The following is a 24,366-nucleotide window of genomic DNA, read 5'->3' as shown; positions in this document are numbered from 1 at the left end:
TTCCAACTGGAAGTTGTGCTCTTTCCTACTGATACAGTTGTGTGGATGTGTACATACAGAAATACATGCACACACCAATTCCCAGAGTTTCTAAAAGCAATGGTATCAGCAGCGTAACATCCAACACTCAGCTGTTAACTTCCTACTATAAAAGCACATATGCAGCAGCTTCATGGTCACTGGACTTTTTGACAGAAGGTCACTTACACTCCTAAAATTTCTGAGAGTTTATTTAAGAAATTGCTTAAGAGTGCACTGGAAAATAAAGTAATCTTATTTACTGCAGAAGAAATCTTATACTCAATAGTCCGCTGATTCTTATGAATGTTTTTCAACCTGTTTTTGTTAGATAAATCAACATCAACCATATACATTGCAAAAACATGCTTGAAATGAAGAGTTTTTCATCACTATGAGTCAGGATCAAAACAAGGGAGTAAAAAGGCAGTGATGCGTAGAAATAAGACAGTTTGCCATCTTTACAGCTTTTCACTAATCTTAACACCACAGAACTGTTCTGGATGCAAGACTAAACATACTGTTGTCATGAAAAACACTCTAGTTTGTTCTTCAAGGTTATCTAAACTTTGTTGCACAAATCTAGCTCAAAAGATACTGGATATGGTATTATTACTATTTAATAACCGGTATCAGCAGAACTTTCCTGCTCTCAACCACCCTGATCCTCAATCTCCTTCCAAGAAAAAAAAAAGTAAGAAAAAAAGGTATGTTCTCTGAAACAGCACAAAATTCACATTGAAAGTATATCACATGTAGCTAGGAAAGCTAATTAAGAATACTTGTCTTTCTTACATGTTATGGCTGAAGTTGATTATTAATACCCTTTGCCAGATAATCGGTTTCTGAAAGTGGGAAGGGGGCTGAAGGGAAAATAAGAGGAAGTCAAAATCTTCCTACACAATTCTTAATTCAACTTTCAGCAGGGAAGATGTGGGTTTAAAGGTTGTGTATTGATTTTAATACTTATTACAGATGTATTTTCTACATTTATAAACTATCAATGGCGGAATTAAGAAATCTAACAGTTAAAAGCATTTACATTAGCATAAGTCAAATATTCCAAGTGTGCCCTAACTTGGTCCTGGTATGGGGGAAAAAATAATCATAGGGACGCAGCTATTCCTATTAAAGCTATCTAAACCTAGAATAAATATTAATATTGAAATCTTTCTGCTCATTTTTGCTTACCTACTGGTTTTCCACATCTCTTTACTGCCCACTAGCATGCTAGCAATTTTCCAAATCCAGTGATTGGAACAGGATTTGACAATTTAAAAGTTTTTAAGACTCAGGTTATTAAATTAAGGAGTCCCTTCATTGAACAGAGCAGTTACAGTGTCTACTATACCACTACTCTACTAGTTTGGAGACTTTCAAATACCCAATTCTGAAACATGCAAGACGAGAGATGAGGCACCCTTTAGGGTTTTAACTGGTTATGCTCAGGTAAAAATAACAAGGAAAATAATTTTTTACTTTCCACAGGAAGTTTTTCAACGTGACAATACCAATTTGCCTTTACAGTTTAACACATGGCTTTCAGGTTCAGATTCACAAAGATTTCACAAAAAGCTTGGGGGAGGAGAGGGAAGGGTAACAGACTGAGTTATCTTTCATGCAACAAAGCCCCAGATGAAATTAGCTTATTTGGCAACATAAAGAACATTCACTTTTGTGGAAAAGCTGTAGTTCCTCCCTCTTAATAAATCATTCACATGCAGAAACCAGTCTGTAAACGCAATTCTCCTCACTATGGTCAGTAACCTTAGGAAGCAGCAATGTTCAACACATCTTACAAAAATATATTAACAGAGAGTTCACTGTGATTAGGTAACAGAGATTACTCATATAAAGGGACACCATCAATTTTAAAGCTAATAATAAAAAAACCTGAATCTGTATAGTACATTTAGTACATAGTACAATTTTAAAGATTCTGAATGACAACCTTTTCCAACTGTTCCCTTCCTATTACTATGTGTAGGGCCCAACTAACAAAGTACTGCTCATTACCTGGGGCAGGGGAGAGAAGGCACAACAGAACTGAGCACACAAATGTCTGCAAACATAGATAATGAAGATTCTTCCTGCATAAATGCACTCATTTTACTTTATGCTGCTTGCCTAATGGGGTTTAAATTGATAGTGTCCCTCTAAAAAACTGCTTGTCAAAATCGAGGAACTAAAAAATGTTCCAAAAAAAAGACGGCACAGGCAAAACCAAGCTATTCTTCATACATATATGAAGAATGCTCCATGTCCTAGGTACTGAAGGGTCACTTGTGTATCTGTTATTTTGACCAAGTCAATAAAGTTTTTCTTGTTACACCCTACCTACACGACTGCCATAATCATACGTTCCCTTATACATACTGCATACAATTTATATATGTGTATACACATATACTCAAATATGGAACAAACAGATTGCAGCCTCAATCCTATCAAAACTTACCCAAGGGTGTTGCCTGCCAGTCTGCCCAGAGTTTCAGAACCAGACAGAAACCATGGGGAGTCACTAGTCCTGCCTGGCCTGGATGTCCTTCCTGCCCCTGAGCCACTGCTCAACTTTGAACTGAAAGTAAAAGATGGTAAATCAGTCACAAAACAATCCCAAATGGGTTAAGAACAAAACCTGGAATCCCAGGTCTAAATTCTCAGGGACTTAGTCTGGTAACATACCAGCTTAAGCAACACCCTTGGGGAATATTCCAAACTAATCTAACTGTATATTAAGAGGTACACTGAAAGAGAAAGTGGAAAGCATGCCTAACAGATCTTATGTACATCAGTAATCCATAATAGCACAGTCGCAAATACATATTAAACTAATTATGATTTGAGTTAGCGACTGCGCTAAATTTTCAGTTAGCACATATGTACAAACTGTAATCACCAGGTGTTCTTTCCATAAACCTGAGCCTGAGTATGCTACTTAGATATTAAGAAGTGACTTGCACTCAAATATGAACCATTTAACAGTCCTGTTAAGGAAGACTTACCTGGACTGAAGACAACAGGTCTAGAAAGTGAGCCTCTCCAGATGGGACCACTTTCAGAGTGGATTCTACATGAACCTTAACAATTTAACAAAGTTTCTTTTATTTTTTTCTGAGGGGCTTTTCTCTTGAAGTTAAAGAGATCCTGTCTCACTTATTTTCGAGTCATATCCACTGTTTATTCCTATAAAAATCTGTCAAGCTAGGCTGTTTGGCTGCATCACCATAACCATTACGTACCCACTCAAAGTACCCATTCCAAAGGAACTCTAGTTTAAAAGTAAACAAAAACCAAACCAAAAAAGCAGCTATGCTGCTTATCCAGTTCAGAAGAATGATTTAATATGAAGAAAAGAGTTTCTTACCCATCATTATTATCAGGTTTACCCAATTCCAATCTGTCTGGTTGAACTGAAAAACCAATCCTGCAGACTCTACCATCCTGCATTTAAAACAAGAAAACCAAGTGTCCAAAACAGAAATGTAAGACAAGTGACAGAAAAAAATACAAACAAGGCTTCAGTTACTGAAGAATGTTGATAAATTTGATGTTAGAGGAATTAATTTTAACTGTACAATTTCAAGTTTGTTATGTGAGCAGATTTAAGTAATTTACCTCAAGAAGAAATGCAGCATGATTTGGTCCCACCACACACTGTTTAATAGTGGCCTGTTCCAATACATTCAAAGGGGGGTGGCTGAAAACAAGAAGTGTATATATGTATAATAACATTTCTAAACTTTTAAATTCTGAAAAAAAATAAATATAAAAACCAAGTGGTATATGGAAGGCACAATACACAGTGACAGTTAACGATACAAAACCATTCAAGAATGACTAAATATGTACATTAGTTGAGGCAATAATGATGTATTTTTGGTCATTAAATACAGAAAATACAGCACAAAACCTTAAAGAGATAAGAGTTCTCATGTAATGTGATCGGCAAGTGACAACAGGGATTATTCTTCAAATTAAGGCATCACAGGGAGGCTATTTAATAATATTGTTTATCATAAATGAAAATCTAACCTTTTTTTACTAATATAGGAATCTGAAGCATTTTTGAACCTCAGTATTAGCAGAATTGAGGCTAAGAGTGTATCTACAGCACAATCATTTACTTCTTGTTGCTGTTGCTGAAATATTGTACTTTCCTAAGTGGTTTACAGCAGCATGTGGTATGTCTTACCTGTTTAAATTATATTTGTTCAGCTTCTCTGAAACTTCCCTTAATCTGAAACAAAAAGAAATGAAGTTGTTGTTTGAAAGACATCATCCACAGTACACAAAATCCACTTAAGCAACATATTTACAACATTATAGGAACAACTTACCACCACATTTACTGAAGCTTGATATAAATGTGACATGGTGCTGGAAGCCTGTATAAGAACTGGATGGTGTTCAGCTTCAAATCAGGTTTTGCTTTAGAGTTTTACCCTTCCACCTACTATCTTGCCACAAAACCCCATTCTTTCTTGCATTTCTATGTGGTTTGCAGGTCACTATCAAAAAGCACTACTATTGCCTTGTTACCACCATTTACATCTTTACACACAAAATAAGCAGATGAAGCAATGAGCATTAACTGTAGATATACTTGTGGTTCCTTGTATAAGCTTGAATACGGTATCCCAGAGCAGACAGCATTATCATTTTCTAGGAAATCCAAGTACGTGGCATATCAGAGCCAAAAATATGCCAGTCAGTTCCCCAAAACTGGAAAGACAGGGGAACAGATGCACAAAAGCCAGCACCAAAAGGGTCAAACAAAAAACTTTGATTAGTAGAAGGAATAATCAAGAGCAAATTAACTATATATAGGGTTATGTAAAACATTACCTTTACTAAAAGGGAAAGAGTGTTTCCAAACATTCTTCCATCTTACTTTCATGGCACTTCACCAAATGGATGATCAGAACCAAAAAAAAGGGCCAACCCACAGATCATTCCTGCTCAGAAGTATGGTATCCAAAAGTGGAAACCAACACAGTAATTTCTAATACACTCAGAAAAGATCCAGGCAGCAAGGATACTCTTGCAATATCAGGTAAGTGTTTCAGGTAAAACTCGAGCTCCTTTCTTCCCAAAGATAACAAGCAAACCTGAAAAGCCCCTAAGCAGCTTCCAATTTTAGTTAGACTATATTCAGTCTATTAAGTTATAAAACTGAGATGAATCCTGTAAAAATAATGCAAGGTCTTCCTAATTAAGAAAAAAAAAAAACACCCCCACCTTTGGCACCATATTCATCTTGGCATTCCACACACCTCCTTAACCAGCAATACCTATCCAAACCTAAGAGACATGCACAGCAGCACTGTTTTCTTCTGTCTGAACCCATGTCTTTAAACCCATTCTTTTCACTTGCTTCAACACTTCAGTTTCTACACACAGACTGCTATGGACAACAGACTTCAGGTACTTGCAAGCCCTGAGCATGAGAAAGAATATAGATTTGAAGTCCAAACAACCAAGCCTTAACATTCTCAACTGTCTAACTCTAAAGTGCTTGTCCTGAGGGAAAAAGGGGAAAGATACATGTCTGTTTGAGAAACAAGGTAAGTCATACAGATAGAAATAACTTTCAAGCACAAAAGGAAAGGACTACAGTGAAAGGAGAGCAGGAAGGAAGTGAACATGCTTAGAATCGCCTTTTGCTATCCAAGCCAAGCTGCTGGTTTGCCAATCGGCAATTTCACACTCCCAGTTTCCAGCCACAAGTGCTTCACACAGGCCAAGAGTACATACATAGATAAGGTTTGTGAAGACAGCCCACAAAAGGGAAAGAGAGAACATAAACCTCACAAAGTATTCCAGAAGAGTGAACTAATGTGGGAGAATGTGGAATGAACCTGGAAGACAAATGGCATACCTTCCACAGCTTACTGGTTTGGTTTTATAAAGCAAGCAGGGATCTGCTGCATAATACATGAGTTAAAGTTAAACATCCCTAAGTTTCATGTCTTAACTATATCACCTAACAATTTCCTATAGGAATCCTGAGCAGTTTCCCATTAACATTTCTCCTCTTGGCAAGCATAAGTAATAATAGAATAGGAAAACCTACATTTAAGTTCATTGCACTGCCTATGTGAAAAGCTAACAGCAAATAAAGTAGCCCTTTCTTGAAGATGGTTAGTAGACTAGTCTATGAGCAACATTTAAAGCTTCCTTATCCAAGCTTTGTGTCACAAAACCTGAGCATACAGAAAATGGACATTTTTCAATTTAAAAAATTCATCATAATCCTTTTTTACTTGTAAAAAAACCCAGCTGCTAAGACTTGCATACTCAGTGCATCTATTACTAACACAAACCTCAAGAGAGTAGGTCTACCTGCAACAGGCTTGGGTCAAGAGCTCTAACAGTACTGAGAAGAGGCTACTGTGAGCATTTAAGGAGAGGGAGCAGAGAAGGATACAAGCAATGATGCTGAAGATACTAACCTCTCCTACAGGAAGGAAAGAAAAACAAGTTAACCACCTCATATGCAACTGCTATAATAGCAGAATTAGCAGGTACTGCCTAATAACCTTGGAGATCCAAGAGAACTTGAATTTGATGCAGAACACCCCTGGGTGAAAAGTGTAGCTCCCCAGCACCCCAGCTGCTGGTTTCAGCCCCACTCCTCCCCCTGCCTGCTGCTGCCACCATCGTCCATGTGAACACCAAGCACAAAACTAAACCAGCAGAAAAACAGAGTAAAGCAGAAAGATGTATTTGTGTATTCTGCATGGAGAGTATGTGTGCGCTAATAAAAACTCTGGAAACATTTCCTTCGGCAGTCTGAGCCTTTCTATTTGCACAATCGCATGGTATTGGACTACCAACCCTCTGAAGGGAAAACATGAAATGCATATTTAAGATCACATTAATTTTAACAGCACAATTCAGTAATTTCAACTGAAGAGATACAGCCAGAGACAATTCAATCAATTCTTGCAATAAGGAAGGTCAACACATCTACTGAGACCTTTCTGGATAAAGCAAATCTCCAATATGAATGCCTGGGCAGGCTAAGCTTTGAAAAATGTCCATTAAAGCCATTAAACCATTTCAAAAGACAAAGAGGCAACATGTATTTTGCTCACAGATTTCTGAAGAAATGCACTAACTTGCCACACTTGTACACACAAAGCTTAGTGATGAGGGCTCCTGTGTTGAGACACACATTCTTTAAATATCCTTCCCAAAATTCATCCAGAAACAGTTGTGAGGAAAACAAAAGTCTGTCTGTCCAAGCCAAGCGGGACTGCTTCGAGTTAAAGTTTTGCAGCTACAGTTTCTAGCCTCTCCAAACTGATTAGGCTAGAAGGGAATTGCTCACACTAAGCAGCTGAAGGGGCTCCAGTTCAGGACTGCAGGAGCTCAACTTTACAAGTGACACTTTTATTCATTGCAAGATATTCTTTGTCTCAAAGAACATTTCTATTTCCAGAGAAGTTTATCTGAGGACCCATCACTCTACCACATCTTGCTTTATAAAAGCAAGTTAAACTCAGAAGTGCAAGAGAGCTACAGAGAAACTTTATTTCAAAATACCAAGTATTTTATTAAAAAAAATGGGCTTTGGTACATTTTCAAGTAAATTTACTCTATTTTAACAGGTGCCTAAACCCACAAAAGCAAAATTCTAGTTTACATTCTGTGGTTTTACCCAATTTGTGAGAATAAAAATCTGTTCTGAAGTTGTCAGGCTGTCGTGAGATTTATTTTTAAGACATTATAGACTTCTATAGCACCTTCCCTATGCTCAGTCCCCTGTGGCAGTCCAGCAGCAGCAGTCCTACCTTGCCAGTCATCCTGCAGGAATATCCATCCTGCCCAAGTACTTCCATCATGCCAGAAACCACTCACACACAATCAAGACATAAGACATAAGCAGAACTCTTACTGCTATAAGGTTTTAGAATAGTTCAACAAATGTATGTGCATCCTTCTCCTGTATTAGGAAACCAAATTAAAAAAAAAAAAAGAAAAAAAACCCATACCTACATCATCTATAGGCAGTGAACATCTGCAAGACCTTTGCAAGCAGGCAAGTAACATGAAAAGCAGAGTGAACTGTAAATAGAAATCTCATGCAGCAAGATTTACATAATTTTCCTATCAACAACTTATTCGCTGTTGAACAGAAGCAGTATTTACAGGTGCTAATAGCTAATCTGACATTTTGCAGCTTTGGTCAAATGACAGTACATCTTGCACACTTGTTCACAGGTATTAAAACAATTTCTGCCATCTCAGAGATTAATTTCTGTAACAATATAAAGGAAGCTATTTTTCATTTTTCTCTGCAACTTCAGACTATATTTCTAAATGTCAGCTAGGTCTTTGAAGAGCACACGGTAAAAGAATCACAGAAGTTAAGCAATCCAAACAAAGGATTTAACTGCAGAGATGTAAAACTGAGTGTTTGCATGCTGCAAGTCTCCAGAAGGAAGGAAGTTTTTCTGTACTCAGCCACGAACACTATAGAGTCCCTGACAGAATATTCAGAAGTCTCTTGGATTTTTCCTCAAGTTGCTCCTTTATAACCTTAAAGAGTTATTTGTACACTTTAAAATTAAAACTATTGGGCAGGGGCCCCACCACATGAGCTTTCCTCACCTCAGCACTACATGGTGATGGTAAGAGTTGCAGAAGAGGAAAAGGAAAAGTGCATTTAAAAAACAACCAGCTTGGTATGATGAACAACTTTGAGCAGGGAAATTAAAACTATTAGCCCTGGTACATTTTTCCAAGTGAACTTAATAATCAATGAAGTCTGTAAGTCAACAAACTTAAGAGACTTTCACACCAGAGCAGAAAGAAGTACAGAAGAACTGATACAACCTTCATCTCCATCCCTCAGATGAGCCACTGAAGTGCTACAAGCATAGGGAGCCAGACCCAGAAAGCAGCTTTGTGGCCATGAATAGGTTTAGCAGAGCAGTACTGCACAGCCTCCAGCTCAAAGCCCTACCACACTTGCCTATGTTGAATCACATGGAAATGAATGCCTGTGCCCGTCTACTGGTGTATATAAACAGAGTTTCAGAAATGCAGAAAATGGACTCCAATGAGAAGCTTAAGAAAACATCTTTGTTTCCCAATCCCAGGATATCTTGGCCACTGGACGCTGTCACTGATACAAAGTCACATCCAGCTTTTTCCATGCCACAATACAGCACACAAAAGGACCCCAACCCCGACTGCCATGTCAAACATCAGAAAGCAGTTTCTAAAGCAGAATTCCACAGTTCCTGTACCAGGCACCTTTTTCCTAATTGAATAAATGAGGAAATAAACCTCTTTTCCCCCAGTGAGTAGGAAGAAAATGCAGCGGGGGAAGAGGAGAAGATTAGAGTGTGCTTTAAGTATTAAGTCATTCTGGGTAGTAAGGGGGGGGCATCCATGTAAAACAATGCTTAAGCACCACACAAAAGCAGACAGTAAGATTTCCTGGAGAAAATATAAAGTAATGCACATTTTAATAAAAAAAAGAAAAAATCCCACGCACAGGTACAAATTGACAGCCTCTGATGTTGGGATGATGTGCTTAAGACTGTAATACACAGGTCACTGTAACAAGAGGACAAAGAAAGTCACTGCTCCACTCAGTCAGTAATCAAATGTACCATGGCTTCACCACATCCTCTCCTCATTCCAAGAAATATAAAATAGGACTATTGGGTTATTACACACTAAACCAACACCTACTGCCCAGGAAATCCCTGAGCTGAAAATTCTTAGAAGCTGGAAAAGCATCACTGTATGTTTGCCCTATTTTAACACTCTTCTCCTGTCATCTAGCACTGGCCACTGCCACAAATGGAAGGAAAAAAAGACAGACCCTTGTCTGACTGTAACAGCTACTCTTATGTTGCATGGTATTAACCCACATGGGATTACACAATATGGCTCCCAAATTTTATTTTCTATTTCATAAGACTGTCAGTTTGGTTGATAGATGTGGTTCTGACCATTTAATAGCTCTCTCTTGAACAATATTAACACACTGTGCTGAATCAGTAAGCTATAGCAGAAAGCTAATATGGCAAACATCAAACAAAGTAATCTCCTGAAAACAATTTTCTGCAATACCACTGAAAAATCTTCAGGTAATACAATAACTGCAGGAAGTAAATTCCCTTACAGCAGACCATTATTATTTCATGATATAACAACACTCGTATAGATAATGACCTACATCTAAAGTTAGGTATAAGACAGCCCACAACAAGGTTAAACCAGGGCAAGAAAAAATGGCAAAGATAGGACAGTGGCAACAACATCAGAAGGTTAAAGATAAGATACCCACCAATATCTAATACTGAGAATTAAAGACATACTGCAGACACAGGTAAAATGACTTAGTCATCTTCTTCACCATACAGAGAAGATAATCATCAGTTTTAGTTTTAAGAAAGCAAGGCAGATTTTATATCAATGTGCGGGAGAATGAGCGGAAAGCAGTATATATTGTCTTCCTGGACTTCAGTAAGGCTTTTGAAACCGTCTCCTGCAAGATCTTCACAGAGAAGCTCCTGAAGTATGAATGCATGAGCAGACAATGAGATAAGCTGAAAACTGGCTGAACATGTGGGCCCAGATGGTGGTGATCAGCAGCATGAAGTCTAGTTGAAGGCCAATGACTAGCAGTGTACCCCAGGGGTCAATACGAGGTCCAGTCCTGTGGTTCAGTATTTTCATTAACCATCTGGATGATCGGGCAGAGCATACCCTCAGCAAGCCTGCTGAGACACCCACCAAACTGGGAGGAATGGCTGGCATGCCAGAGGATCATGCTGCCATCCACAGCACAGCAATCTTCTGACTTCCAGCAAGGAGAAGCAAAAAGTTCTGAGTATGGGGAGGAATAACCCCATGCGACAAAACATGCTGGGGGCTGCTCAGCTAGAAAGCAGCTCTGCAAGAACAGGACCTGGGAATCCTGCTGGACACCAGGTTGAACTAGCATGAGCTGCCCTGCAGCAAAGACAGGGAATGGTATCCTGGGCTGCCTTAAGGCAAAGCATTGACAGCAGGCTGAGGGAGGTGATGCTTGCCTTTATTCAGCACTGGTGAGGCCACACCTGGAGTTGTGCATCCAGTTCTGAGCTCCCCAGTTCAAGAGTTCTGGAGAGTCCAGCAAAAGGCCACAAAGATGATTAAGGGACTGGAGCACCTCTCAAATGAGGAAAGGCTGGGAGCTGAGACTGTTACACCAAGGGGCCAGGCAAGTGTCTGAGAAAAAAAGAGTTGCAATGAGAAGTCTGAATATAAACAAAGAAATCACAGATGGAACAAATGGCACTATCCTGACATAGCTTATAGCTGTTACAGCACACCTACATATGTTATTTAACACAATATCCAGAGGATCTGGTAGTAAATCCTACCGCTACAGATCACCTAAATGCCTAGTGGTATTTCTGTGGAAAAAAGAAAAATACCCCACAGGAGAATAAGTCAGCCTCAATCTGATGTTATTCTATGACAGCAGACTTCCAAAAACGTGAGTCCCAGATTCAGGCAATACAAGACAGAAATCTGTTCCCTGGTATAGAATGCATCAAATCATCATTCTGTGTTTCCAGATTCTGTTCAGCTGCACAAAGTTCTTGTAGCTGCAAAAAGTTTCTGTTTAGCATTTAACAGAAGGCTATTCCTTCAGCCAGAAAACCACTAAAAGCTAAACAATTGGACCAACCAACTCAGCTGGGTGGAAGTTCTGAATTTTAAAACAATGGAAACTGTAAGCTATTTAGCTATCCATCATTTCAGTAAGTATATCCTTCCATGAGAGTAAGATGTAGATAACAGGAATTTGCAACACCATGGTTGTCTTCAAGGATACTTTAAAAATACACAAAACAGCGTAAGCTAGTATTACTATGTTGAGCAGCATGAATGCTAACTACTAAAATGCAGCTAGGAAGCTGTACAGTGGTTTGACTAGAACACATGAAACTTAAAAGACCACATTTAGACAAAAGGGAGTGAGGAGGAATCCTATTTTACTGACAGAGCATTACTGTAGCAATTCCACCAGGGAAGAAAAAAAAAAAACAACAAACAAAAAAACTATGAAAATAAAAATCCAGTCATTGTAAAACCTTAAAACCCTTTTGTGTTCCATTTTGACACATTGTGGAAGCTTCTTCAAAAGTTAATTGCAAGCCACCAGGGAGGCTCTGTACGTACCAGCACACCAACCTGAAGCCAATTGCCAGGTTCTGGTCACAGCTGAGGGTACTGTGGAAACCCAAATCATAATCTCGGCATCATTTTCCCCTTCATTCTTGCTCTAAGCTTTTGGAAGCTCTTACCACTATGTGTAAAGTTGGAAAATGGCCTTTGATTAGAGCATTCAAAGGTTATCAAAATATTTTAAGAAGAAGGAACTGTCACATCATTAAATTCTTTGTGTCTTGGCTGGAGAAAAGCAACAGTATATTTTATACAAGTGATTTTATTAAAAACAAAGCACAAACAAGACACTGAATTCTAACTGCTTTGCAAGAAAGTCCAGCATGCTTATTCACATGCTGAATTACTTTTAGCAATAGGGAAAGATCGTTTAGCATGTCCAGTCCTTTACTTGCCAATTCTTCCATTTCCAAGGCTCAAAGCCTTTAACAAAACCTCTAACATCACAGTATTATCTGCATGTCACTTTTTCAAACTTGTTAAAAAATGCTTTTTAAGTATCAGGTGCTCCTTTCCACACTCCGCACTGTCTTCTACTAAACATACATCTTCAAAAACCTTCCTTTCAGACACTGCATCTTTGATTCAGATAGGAACAGAACAAGGCCTGGCACACGGAGTAGAGCAGAAAGCAAGCACCATGCCAGAAAAACAAGCAGCCAAATCACTTTATCAGATGCACACTGCAGGCAAAATAACCCAAAAGAAACCTCAGCTGTTGAGGTGTGCAGCTCATCACAATACTTCTCTGCACTGCTGAAAACAGATTCTCTTTACCATCTGCATGTACCACAGCCACAAAACTCCAGGTGCTCCCCCTCAGCATAACTAGTGTTTTGGTTCCTCTACAAGAACTCATGAAGCAGCACACTGTGTACCTCCTGCTTCACTTTTTGCCTATGGCCATACTATTTTAGGTAACAATCTTGCCAAATACAGATTCTGCACCACAAGAGAAAGCAAGCTGTGGCTGTTGCAGCAAACAGCCTGTTACCCCCCATGCCCTCCCACCAAGAGCATGGCAAGCCTGGCCAGCTTACATCCTGCCTACCCCATCGATCTGCCCTACAACATGATTCGTATCACTGGAATGTTTCATTAAGTACCTTTAAATGCTTGTTCTAGAGATAAGTACATTCTGCCAAACTCAGCAAATTAATGTAAATAATGCCAAAAAAAAGAAAAATAAAAAGAAAAATAAAGGAAAGAGAAAAGAAAAAGGAGAAGGAAAACTTCTGTTACTAATGTACAAAGTATGGCTAGAGCCGAAGAAAGGAGTTTCAACAACCTAAGAGAAATCCTTATTAAAGGTCAGACAACAGTAACTCAGTTATACTAAAAGGAGAAACAATACAGAATGGATTAAAAGCCATAAATCCTCTTTAGAAGAGCACTTCTTGATGTTTACTAGAAAAAGAAAAAAAAAGCAGCCCTGATCATTGTCAGGCTGGACAGAGAACAGCAAAACTTCATACCATAAATGAAAGAATAAACACCGACAGACACATTTAAGAAAATTAATTAGTGAAATGAAAAAAATAAAAGGATACCATCCTTACTCAAGGAAAAGACAAACCCAGTGACTTCAAGTGACTGTTAACAGAGTAAGGCCCATAGCTCTCGGCCAACAGCATTCACATGGGTATTTATTTTCCAGTTAGGTTTTTTCGTAAAAACGCTGTAGCACAAACATTTTTCTATATTAAGTCAATGCCAGACTCCATACTGGAAACTATATAGTGACAGCATAATCTTTTTGAGAATTGAGAGACTTAATCAAGATCCATCTCCTTGTATTCGACTTACCTTTGTATATCCCAAAGGTGAAAAACCTAAGAGTTAGAGGAAACCTAATGCAGACCAGCAAATGAAGCATTATGAAAGATTAAGCAAATTTGTTAAACGCTGCTTTAACACAGGCTTAGCTTAAGCTAGCCAACTACTACTTCTACACAGCATTAAAAAAAAAAAAAAAAAAGGACAAAAATTAGCATCCTGCCTAACTAGAGATGAGGGCAGAAAATAACACTGCCAAGCCCTGTGTACAGAACACAGTTTCTGTCTGGACTATTTTCTAATGAACAGGCAAACTACAGCTGCACATGTACAACCATCCTCCATTACTCAAGATATTCCAACAGTTCACAACAGTGATTACTTTGAGTAAAAAAGCAAGAATCACAAACAAACAAAAAACACACCCCCTAGAATGTTTTGGGGTTTGTATTGTTTTGTTTGGGTTTTTTTTTCTGAAGATCAAATTTCATAAGATCACTGCAATCTGCAGTAGCCTTCATTGCTTTCATCTGTTAAGTTACACTACCGTTGTCACAAATTACATTAGCTTATCTCACAGCTGGCAATAAAATGACAATGACAGTGAGAAGTTCCAACACAGTCCATGTCCAAAATAGTACTAGTCATGTGAATGTTTTAAAACTTTTTTCATCCTGCGTTCCTTAATAAAACATCATCATATAACACTAAATCAGAAACATAAGGGAGCAAAGCTATTTTGGGGCATCTTTTGGCTAAAAGGTAGTAACCAGTTTAATGAAAAAAAGCTGTCCAAAACAGAACTGCAGAAAGCACACATTTCATCTCCATGGTGGATGTAAACAATTTGAGGAATTGCTAAGAGACATCTTATGGCACACCACCAACAGGCTTGGGATTGCAAAAACCAGCCAATGAGGCAAACCAGAAGATGCTATGTTAAAAATCATTTTTAGAACAGCCACAAATAATCATGCTGGGGCGTTACAAAAAGGTGGCAATATTCAGAACCTTTCTATACCAATGTGGACCGGCCTGTAAAACATGCTGATTTGCTGAAAGACAGGGTGAAGCATATTTACCGTGAGAAATTCCGCCTGACAAGTGCTGGCAAGAGCCTTGTGAGATGAAAACATTTTTCAAAGATAGCAAATTCAAGAGATACATCAGTCAACTGGAACCAAACCGGCAGCTTTACATAAACACAGATGACCAGTGCACCCAGCTTATGCCTTTCTACTCAGTTTTACAGTATATTTGCAGTGTTTAGAATAGGCAAATTTCATACCTTTGTACCAGTGTGATGGTGCATTTTCTCTCAGAAATGTAACAAAAAGCTCTTTAAACTGAAACAAAATAGTTCATTTTGCTTGGAGGGGAAGGGTAAAAAAAAAAGCAGCAGTGCTGGTTGACTGAAGGGTTTTTAAGCACAGAAAGACTCCAAAAAGTAGAGCACAGAGTTTATTGTCAAAACAGCTCTATGCAAGAAAGAGTTAAAAATTAAGATCTGAAACCTGAATAATCGTTGCTGTAGTGGACTAACTTGAACTGTGACCATCCTCACTTAAGCTGACAGGTTTATAGCTCGGACAAAATACACGTACACCTTGAAAACTACATTTGCACACTTATTTCAGTATTTTTTTCCTCCCACTTGTTCCTCCCAGTTTAAAATCCTCTAGCCACTACAACTAAGCTTTGTCCCCATGCTTTCTCTGGAGCATATACAAATGCCAACTATTGCAGTCTTCTATGTGAAGTTGTTACTAAGAGCCAAATCTGTCCTGGACTTCACTGAATTCAAGCTTAAAAAAAAATGTTTATGCAACTGAAAAGAAGTAGTTTTTGCATATGGCTTTCTTCTGGTAAGTGGCTGTTGAGCTGATGCAGGGAAAGAGAAAACAGCAGCTTTGAAAGGGAGAATCTTGCAAATTTAACTACCTAATTGCTGTTAGCATAACCACTACAATAAAAGCTACATTGAAATCTAGTGTAATCACTGCAGTAAAACCTACCTCGAAACCCCTGCTCCTTTATCTGATTTTCAAATATATACCACCATCTATTTCAGTTAAGCCAGGAACAATTAACTCTGCCATAACTGTAAAAGGGCAGCTACAACACACTGCAGAGCGTGCCATGGTACATCCTTGGTTGTTTTCCTGCAAGTGTTAAGTAATTTTTCACTTAAATATAACTGTGTACTGAACAGTTATTTACTTAAACTTTAGATAGTTTAAGGGGGGAAAAAGTGCCATGTCCTTTTTACCTATTTTACGGCTTAATTACAAATTTTTGACACACATCATTTTACAGAAGTATCCTATATGGCAACTAGAACATTTAATAAATACATGCTACATCAAAATTAACTCAGAAGAATGCTATTGATTATAGATTTTAACTTTTACCAAGAATTAGCACATAAACGTCACTGAACCTTACTGTTCTTAGAATTAAAAGCATTGTTTTCTGACAGCTCTGACTTGCACTGCCATGCTTAAAGCACGGTTATTAATGTGATACTCCATTAATCTTGCTTTATCATTAGTCTAACAAGAAATATGCTCAAGCCTCATAGATAATTTGAGGAGGAAAAAAGAGGCAACATTTGTGCCCCAATTACTGTTTTACTAAATTCCTTGTGACAAGTCACAACTACTCTCTGTCCAGATCACATTCACAGGAACAGTTTCACATTACAGTAGCCAAAATAAACTTGCTGCTTTCAAAATGGAAGGAACTCAAACCTGCTTCCTCTTCTCTATTCTTCACTCCCAACTCTTTCTCCTGCAGCACTTTTCGAAACCCTCCCTTTTTTATCCAGCTATTCTGATGGTCACCCACCAGTTCAACTTCCCAGTGTATTTATTTATAAAACTAGCCCTGATAAAGTGAAGTATCATTTTAGCAAATTAAGTCAGTTTACTGTGGGATCAGACACTTAAAAGTTAGTGCAAGGTAAGAAGTGGGGAAAAGAAACCTTCCCCCTTCAGAAGAGAGCAATTACTTTTAACTGCAACATCTCAGGAAAGTTTCAGCAAGAATATTCACAGACAATTACCTACACATTCTCTAAAAGCAGTATCTAGAGCTTAGCAAACAACTGTAACCAAAAGACAACCCTGGCAGAGCAAAGTCCAAAAAGGCCCAGACTTCTGGCCTGTGTAACCTTTCACATTCAACCAGATATGAAATGGTGCTTATGTGTAAGTTCTGATGCTTAACTTCCCAAATCATCATCCTTAAATGACAACAGTGAAATAAGATCAAACCTTAATGCACTGATGCTCAGTGTATGAATCCTGTAACACTGTATAACCACACTGGTGGCGCAAACCTTTTGATGCAGCTAAAATATTTTCTTTTCAAAAAAGTGTTTCTAACTAAGAGTGTGATGATAATAATAATGCCATGATAGCAGGGGCTGGAACTAGATGATCTTAAGGTCCTTTCCAACCCTAACTATTCTATGATTCTATGATAGTCATGCCATTCCCTCACTTTCTTCTAAAAGAAGTAAATTTAAATTTTGCTATGCTTTCAAGAAATAAATCATAAAAACAAAGTCAACACTTCTACATTACTGAAGTCTCATCAAGCAACTGTAAGCCAGAGAATTAAAGTACTCCATCAGCAATGGTTCTCCTGTAATTAAACCATCTATTCCTGTTAGAGGCAGGCTAACTTCACTTTTGCTAAAGTAGATTAGGAAACGGTTTAAAGTGTACCAAAATAAAATCACTGGAGCTAAAAAAAGTACTGTATTATCTGCTCACAACTTGCGAGGTTTCTATTTAAGAACAATTCAGTCAATTCCTTCTTTCCCTCAACTTCCTGTCCACAAAGAGGACAGGTACTCTCCCAGCGCGCCTGTGACCACAGAAGGGGGAGTTTAGGGCTAAACAAACACTTGCTCATCAGGAGCTCTCTTTCCCTCTCCATGCATGACTCCCACAGACATGTGGCTCCCTGAACAGAATCACACCACACCCTACACCAGCTCCTTCCAGCAACATCTGCTTGGGATTTTTAATACATTTGCTCATCAGCAAATGCAAAGCAGGGCAGGAGGTGTTAAGAAAATCTGACAGAGCAGCAGCATGCATATCCACTGATCACTTCCCTATTACCTTGAAATGATGTTTTCATGTACATAAACTACGTGATACACAGGCGCAGGCTCAGTATGCACTTGCTAGGTATTTTTTCCATGGAAATTGATTATCAGAGGGTGTAAACAATGCGGGCAAGGTAAAGCACACTTTCAGTTCAGGCATGGCTTAAAATAAGTAATATTTGAATAATAGAGAAAGGCACTGAATATATGATCAAGAAAAAACAAACTTGTACAAGAGCGAGATAATGCCTTCTTCCCGTAATGCTGACTGTCCACAAATACTCACTGTAGCTTCAAACGATCTTTTCTCAGTCACATTATTTGTTTCAAAGAACTTACCGCAGGAAAACTTATTACTTGCCACTTCTTAACACTCAAATTCAGAATACCCTCTATTTAACCAACTTCATTACATCTCATCTTCAGGAGAAGAGAAAAAAAACATATTAACATTGCATCAATGACCACTTCAAAAACAACACCTTACCCTATGCTAGGACTTGAATGACTTAGCTGACTAGAATTTTCTTAGTGTAAAGCAAAAGCAAAGGCAAAGCCTTGAGACAAATCCTGTCCCTGAAGGTTAGTTCATGCACAGTGAAAGACTCCTCATTCCGCAAAGTAGCAAGTTAAACTGCTCCTGTGAGGTCTCATAATAGCCAAGAAAAGGTACCTGTCTCGGTTACACCCACTTCCTAACCCAACGTAAAATTAAGAAATACACTAAGAAGAATTTACTAAGATTGACTTATCTATGAAACTCTGACAAACTTCTTTCCCAAAGCACAAAGTCTCCAACCCTGAAACATACATGGAACAGGTGGATAACCACAAAATATATCTAATACCCACTGCAACTGAAACTATGGATCACTTTTTCAAAGATTAAAGCCATTAATTATTTACAACCCAATACTTTATGGAGCTGTTTCTCAAACTGCAAGCCCTATACAATTTTTCTCAAGTTAAATTTCTCATACTCAGTTTGCAGAGAACCAATTGCTGGGGGAAATTCCAAGTTACCTATCTTCCTAAATAAACTTACCAGAACAAGTTTAACTACCTCAGTTCATCCTAAACAGAAGTTTAGCCTACTATCCATTTAAAAAAGTGAATCTTAATGCAACTGCAAAACTAAATATAACCCTATTCTCTACGAGATTTCTTCAGCACAACTACCTTCCAGACATTTGAGTGAATACCACGAACAAGCCTACACTGTTTCAACTTACTTGAGAGAGGTCTAATAACTACTATCAAGGTACAATACTAGCTAGTGTTTCCAAAAGCAGTAGTTAAGAAGTACTTTCAGATGATGAGTAGGCATGCTCAGGAGTTTTCCTAATTATTTGTGGAACTACAGTTACTTTTCCCTTCTTTTTCCAGGTGTTTTACCATTCTCCACGTTGCTGCATGAATAAGAGGGACAACAAATTGCACAGAAAAATCTAATAAAAACTGTAAAACACAGAGACACAAACTAGACCAAACTGGAAAAAAAAAAAAATAAAATCAACCCTACTTCCTCACATTCTGGAGCCTAAAGCAGAGCAATACTTCAGGAGAAGGATGCTTTCCAAACACACTTCACCCCTTCACACATCTCTGCTGATGATTAAGCATAATGCTTCAAGTATTTTATTATAAAAATTCAAAACTGCCATGTATCCTGAACACACAGGCACTGCAGCGTTAAACCCCTTGTGGTTTAAAATGTGATTATTCCTTAGATGCAGAACACAAATCCATTACTGAAAACAACACAATTAATCATGTTCAATATACACCACAAGTGAAAGCATACAATGCAGAATTATGGTCCCAAAATCACATTCTGAGAAACAATTATCACCCAGGATGCAGACAGAAAAATCCTCACTTGGGCTACTGACCAGTATCTGCAGCACAGACTCAAAAAAGTCTATAAAACGTGAGAGAGAAGAAGAAAAATCATGGAGACATGAGATGTTCCAAGATCCTTAGTTCTATGAGCACATACATGAGAATGTATTAAGCTATCTAGATCCTGATCTATATTGACAGCAATGCTACTGATAAAATTGAACTGGCATTTCCAACACGTGTGTGCCTGAACCCTACTAATGAATCATTCTGATTTCACTGCATTGCAAGTTCTGATACACAGCTATTGCACTTCTACTAAAATTATATTTATGAAGTGGAAATTCATGACTTGCAGCTCAGATCAAGGAGCCACCTGATTTTTCAAAATCAGTCACTGCTTAATAGCACTTCTGCAGCTTTCTCCATATATTAATTACCACATTATGAAGCTTCCTGTATCAAATAGAAGTTGTGAGAGCTGCTGCTGTGGTAAGAAGGAAAAAAATTAAAAAAGAAAAGGAAGTGTTATGAAGACTGAAGTGGCATCATATTTAACATCAATAACTCAACAAAACAGGTGACATTAAAGAAAAAACAGATGAGCTCTCTCACTCTGTGTAAAGTGTGATAATTACACATTAAATGTTCTCTAAGGGCCTACCAACATTCAAACAAGATTTTAAAAACTGGAAAGAAAGAAAAAAAAAACACATTGGGGTCCTTTCAAGTTCAAAGTCCAGCTCTTACCCTAAATCAAAACAGCCCAAAGAGGCAGAAAAACTCCTAGTACAGCATCACCTCTCAGTTTGTCACGCTAAAGGAAGATGATGCGCGTCAAATACGAATGTATTACTGTGGAGAAAGCCAATCAACCCCCTAGGAATGGGTAGGTCTACTAGAAACAGGATCCTGTAAAATGTATTATCGGGTTAAGGAAAAAAAAATACACTCCACATTAACACACTTCAGGACTTAAACCTATTTTATCACTAGAAATTTCTCTTCCCTGTTTAAGGACATGGATGATGGATGTAGCTCGGCAGAGATTTTATCTTTACAATAACCTATTTTCCTCATCATAAGCTCTCAAACCTCAGATGTGTTTTAACAGGGGCATCTCAGCAAAGACTGGTCTAGGAAAAGTGACCTAACTACAAACAAGAGTGAAATGAGGTGGACCCTGACCTACTATGAAACTTGGCAAGATCAAAACCAAAAGAATATAACCAAGAGCCCATACTTTAAGGTTCATAAATATTAAAAAACTATTTATAAAAATTAAATAACATTTTTCTACAGTGCAAAAAGAGTATGCTTCTACCCAGTGATGAATAAAGATCTCAATTTATTCACACACAAATTTATAAAAAATTAAAGATTAGCAGTCACACTTCTTAAGAATTTCTGTATAAAAGGATACAAGGAAAATGTACAAGCTGTAACGCATACCAGTAGTAACTGCTATACAAGAAATATTTGACAGCCACACAGAATGCTGTCAAATACACATCAAGCAGTGAAGAAAATTCGGTGCATGGATTTATTTTCTCCCAACCATTCAGGTTTCTCCCCAGCCTGCAATTTCTGTCCCCCAATCCAACACAGAAGTTAGCTGCACAGTTTCCAAGCAGGCTGTGCTTCTGTTCTAGCTGTCATTCCCACCCCAGCCAAGGCACACACAACCAGTAATCTGGAGACTGGGCTTCTTTTCTTATTTTAAAAGAGGTACGTGTGAGAGAAACGCACAGAACACTGGGGGGACGAGCGCCTTTAACATCCCCAGCGTACGTTTCCTTTATCCTTGCTGCCATCATTCGCTCACACACACCACGATCCCCCCATCTGCATTGTCTGCCTTGCTCCATCTCTGATTAATATGGACACAGCCACACTCGCTCCCTCCTCATCGTGCTGGGCCAAGCATCCTCTGAAGCGCACTTCCCCAGGCAGACTCCGGGATCCCCCAGCAGGCCGGATTACCGCCGAGGCCGCCAAGGGGGCGACAGGCCCGCGGCGAAGGTCACGGCCGCCCACCCCCACGCCTTGCCGGGGCAAAGTTTACAGCGGCGGCCGCCCGGAGAGGCCGGGTGTGTACGGCGCGGCCCGCTCCGCTCCTACGAGAGGAAGGAACCGGGGCCCTGCGGCGTGGCTGTAGGACGGCAGCACGGCGCTGGGGAGGGGAGGTGCCGGTGCGTCCTCCGCGGTCGGCGGTGCCCGCTCCCCCGAGGTGCCCCCGCCACGCCGCGATCCGGCCGGCCGCCACCGGCCCCTCCCCTCACCCACAGGGGGCCGAGCCCCGCCAGGCCGGCCCCTCCCCTCCTTTCCCCGCCGCACGGCCTGCCCCTCACCGGTCATTGAGCTGGTCCTCGGTGCCCGGCAGCGGGTGCACCACGAAGTGGATCGAGGTCATGTTCCGCGCCGCCGCTGCCCACCCCCCCCGGCGGAGGGAGGCGGGCGGGCGGGGGCCGGGCACACAATGGGGGCGGGGGGGTGGCGGGGGATGGGGCGCTCTGCCTCTGTCCCTCCCCTGGGGCCGCTTGTGGCCGCTGGCGGAGTCCTGGGGCTCACCCGCCGCGGTGCGGAGCGCAAGGAGGAAGGAGCCCGCCGCAACGGCGCCGGGAGGAGGCTCAGCCCTCACCGCGCTCACGCACGCGCCGCCATCTTGGCTCCAGCGGGCGCTTCTCCCTTCCTCCCCTCCCTCCCTCCGTGCGCCGCGACGGGGAGGGCGGGGCGGCAGCGCGCTGCCGCCGTGCAAGCCGCTCGCTGACTGGCGAGCACGCCACCACGCTGCGCCCCCTCACTAAGCGCGCCGCAGATTGGCTGGGGAGGCCCGGCGGAGCGCGGTGACGTCATGCGCGAGCGGCGTAAAATGACCACGTGCCCTCAAGAGCAGCTCCCCAGCGGGTGGGGCGGCGCGCGAGCGGATCCCTGAGGCGCAGGACGGGGTTTCCCCCTCCTCCCGGACGCGCACCCGCGGCGGGGCGGGGGCGGGTGGTGCCGCTTCCCCTCGGCCGGGGGGTGGGGACAGGCTGGGGCGGGTCTGAGGCACGGACCCTCCGCGCCGCGGGCAGCGCGACCCGGCTGCGGCGTCCGGGCTGTTCTTGTAGCTCCTTGCCGCGCCGGTGTGCTCGGTCAGGCCGTTCCCCTGAGTGGCGTGTGCTCCGGCTCGCTAGCCCCTGTTGTGAGCGGCCCCTCGGCCTGTCAGAATGGTTTCGGGGTGGAAGTGGAGCGGGTGCACGAGGCCGTCCCGGAAATCTCCGGTGCGGGGTTGCAGCTGGGCTTCCCCCTCCTGGTGTACGGGCAGCCGCAGATGTGGTTCAGACCCATTGTCCTTGGTCGACTGCGTTCCAAAGTCGGCTCGTCGATTTGTAACTCGGCGAAGAACGCGCGCAGTCCTACCTCAACAACCACCCTTCTCCAGGGACACTGGTGGTATATAAGGATGAAAAGTTACCTCCCAAGCCGATGAAGTACTCAGTGCTGCTCTTGCTGTGCACACTCCCTTCGAACGGGGTTTAATTGGTACTCTTAAAGAGCGTACTTTGCAAATGTTGCTGTTCTTAACAAATTAACATCTCAATTTGCTGAAAGTTGAGTAACAAAGTCAATAAAAAGCCATTTGTTTCTATAGAAACTAACACTTCGTCTAGGATTGTACCAAGATTTGGGTTTTAAAAATACTTTTTACTGGAATTTGCAGCTTTTGCACACTGCTTTCACTAATTTTCAGGAAATCGGAAATGTAGAAAAGCAGCCTGGAATTTTATAGCATGTGAGGAATGCTGGTAATCACATGATAATAGTACAGAAAAAAAAAATCTAGAACCTAGTTCAGTAAGTTGTAATTAATTTCTAAGCCTGTGTAACAAACCCTGGAAACCTGTCTGTTCCTCTGCTATCAAATCTAAGAAATTCTGTGACTTCCCATCTTCCATTCCCCTTTCTTCCCTAGCTCCTTTTCCAATACAGCCCAAAGGTTGCACATCCAGGAGTTGGCTGATGTAGCTGCTTACCCTCCAAAGATCTGGGGAGTTGTGAAGTTTTTCTCAGTACAGCTCTCCACAACATGAGGGAACACGGGAAAGAGAAAAAATATTCAGCTGATGTGTTCCAAGTTTCTTGTTCTCAGACACTGTTCGCCCTATGTTCTGTTCTCAAGTGACAGAGATGTTCAAATGGATTCAAAATGCAAATAAGTAATTTAGTTTTTCCTAGAAGGAAGATCCTAACAGGTTTCTGGAAATGCACAAGGCACGGAATGGGACTCATTCTGTTTCAGTCACAAACCAGTGCAGCAGCTGTGCTTTGAAAAATAAGTACATCCATGACTTGCCTTTATTTTCCTCTTAGGCCGGAGTTCTGCATTTGATTATACCAAAGTTTGTTAGTTTTGTCCTGCTTTT

The 24,366-nt window shown here is 40.5% G+C and overlaps 1 protein-coding gene across 1 annotated transcript in view; it reads right to left on the bottom strand.

Annotated features, from left to right (window-relative positions):
* The window catches only part of UBR5 (ubiquitin protein ligase E3 component n-recognin 5), an 86,699-nt gene extending 64,025 nt beyond the window's left edge, over window positions 1-22,674 (bottom strand). The window contains exons 1-5 of the mRNA XM_062627273.1: window positions 22,312-22,674; window positions 4,214-4,258; window positions 3,637-3,718; window positions 3,386-3,462; window positions 2,477-2,596 (exon numbers count right to left, since the gene is read on the bottom strand). Of these exons, the coding sequence (XP_062483257.1) occupies window positions 2,477-2,596; window positions 3,386-3,462; window positions 3,637-3,718; window positions 4,214-4,258; window positions 22,312-22,373 (386 nt within the window). The 5' untranslated portion in view covers window positions 22,374-22,674. The remainder of the gene's footprint in view (window positions 1-2,476; window positions 2,597-3,385; window positions 3,463-3,636; window positions 3,719-4,213; window positions 4,259-22,311) is intronic.
* Between the last annotated feature and the right edge of the window lie 1,692 nt (window positions 22,675-24,366).

This window comes from Pezoporus occidentalis, unplaced genomic scaffold, assembly GCF_034315485.1.
Source record: "Pezoporus occidentalis ecotype Australia unplaced genomic scaffold, CSIRO_AGI_Poc_V1 ctg3, whole genome shotgun sequence".
Classification (NCBI taxonomy): Eukaryota; Metazoa; Chordata; class Aves; order Psittaciformes; family Psittacidae; genus Pezoporus; species Pezoporus occidentalis.
Note: the sequence above shows the minus strand (reverse complement) of the source record. Positions and strands in the feature narration are given on the sequence as shown.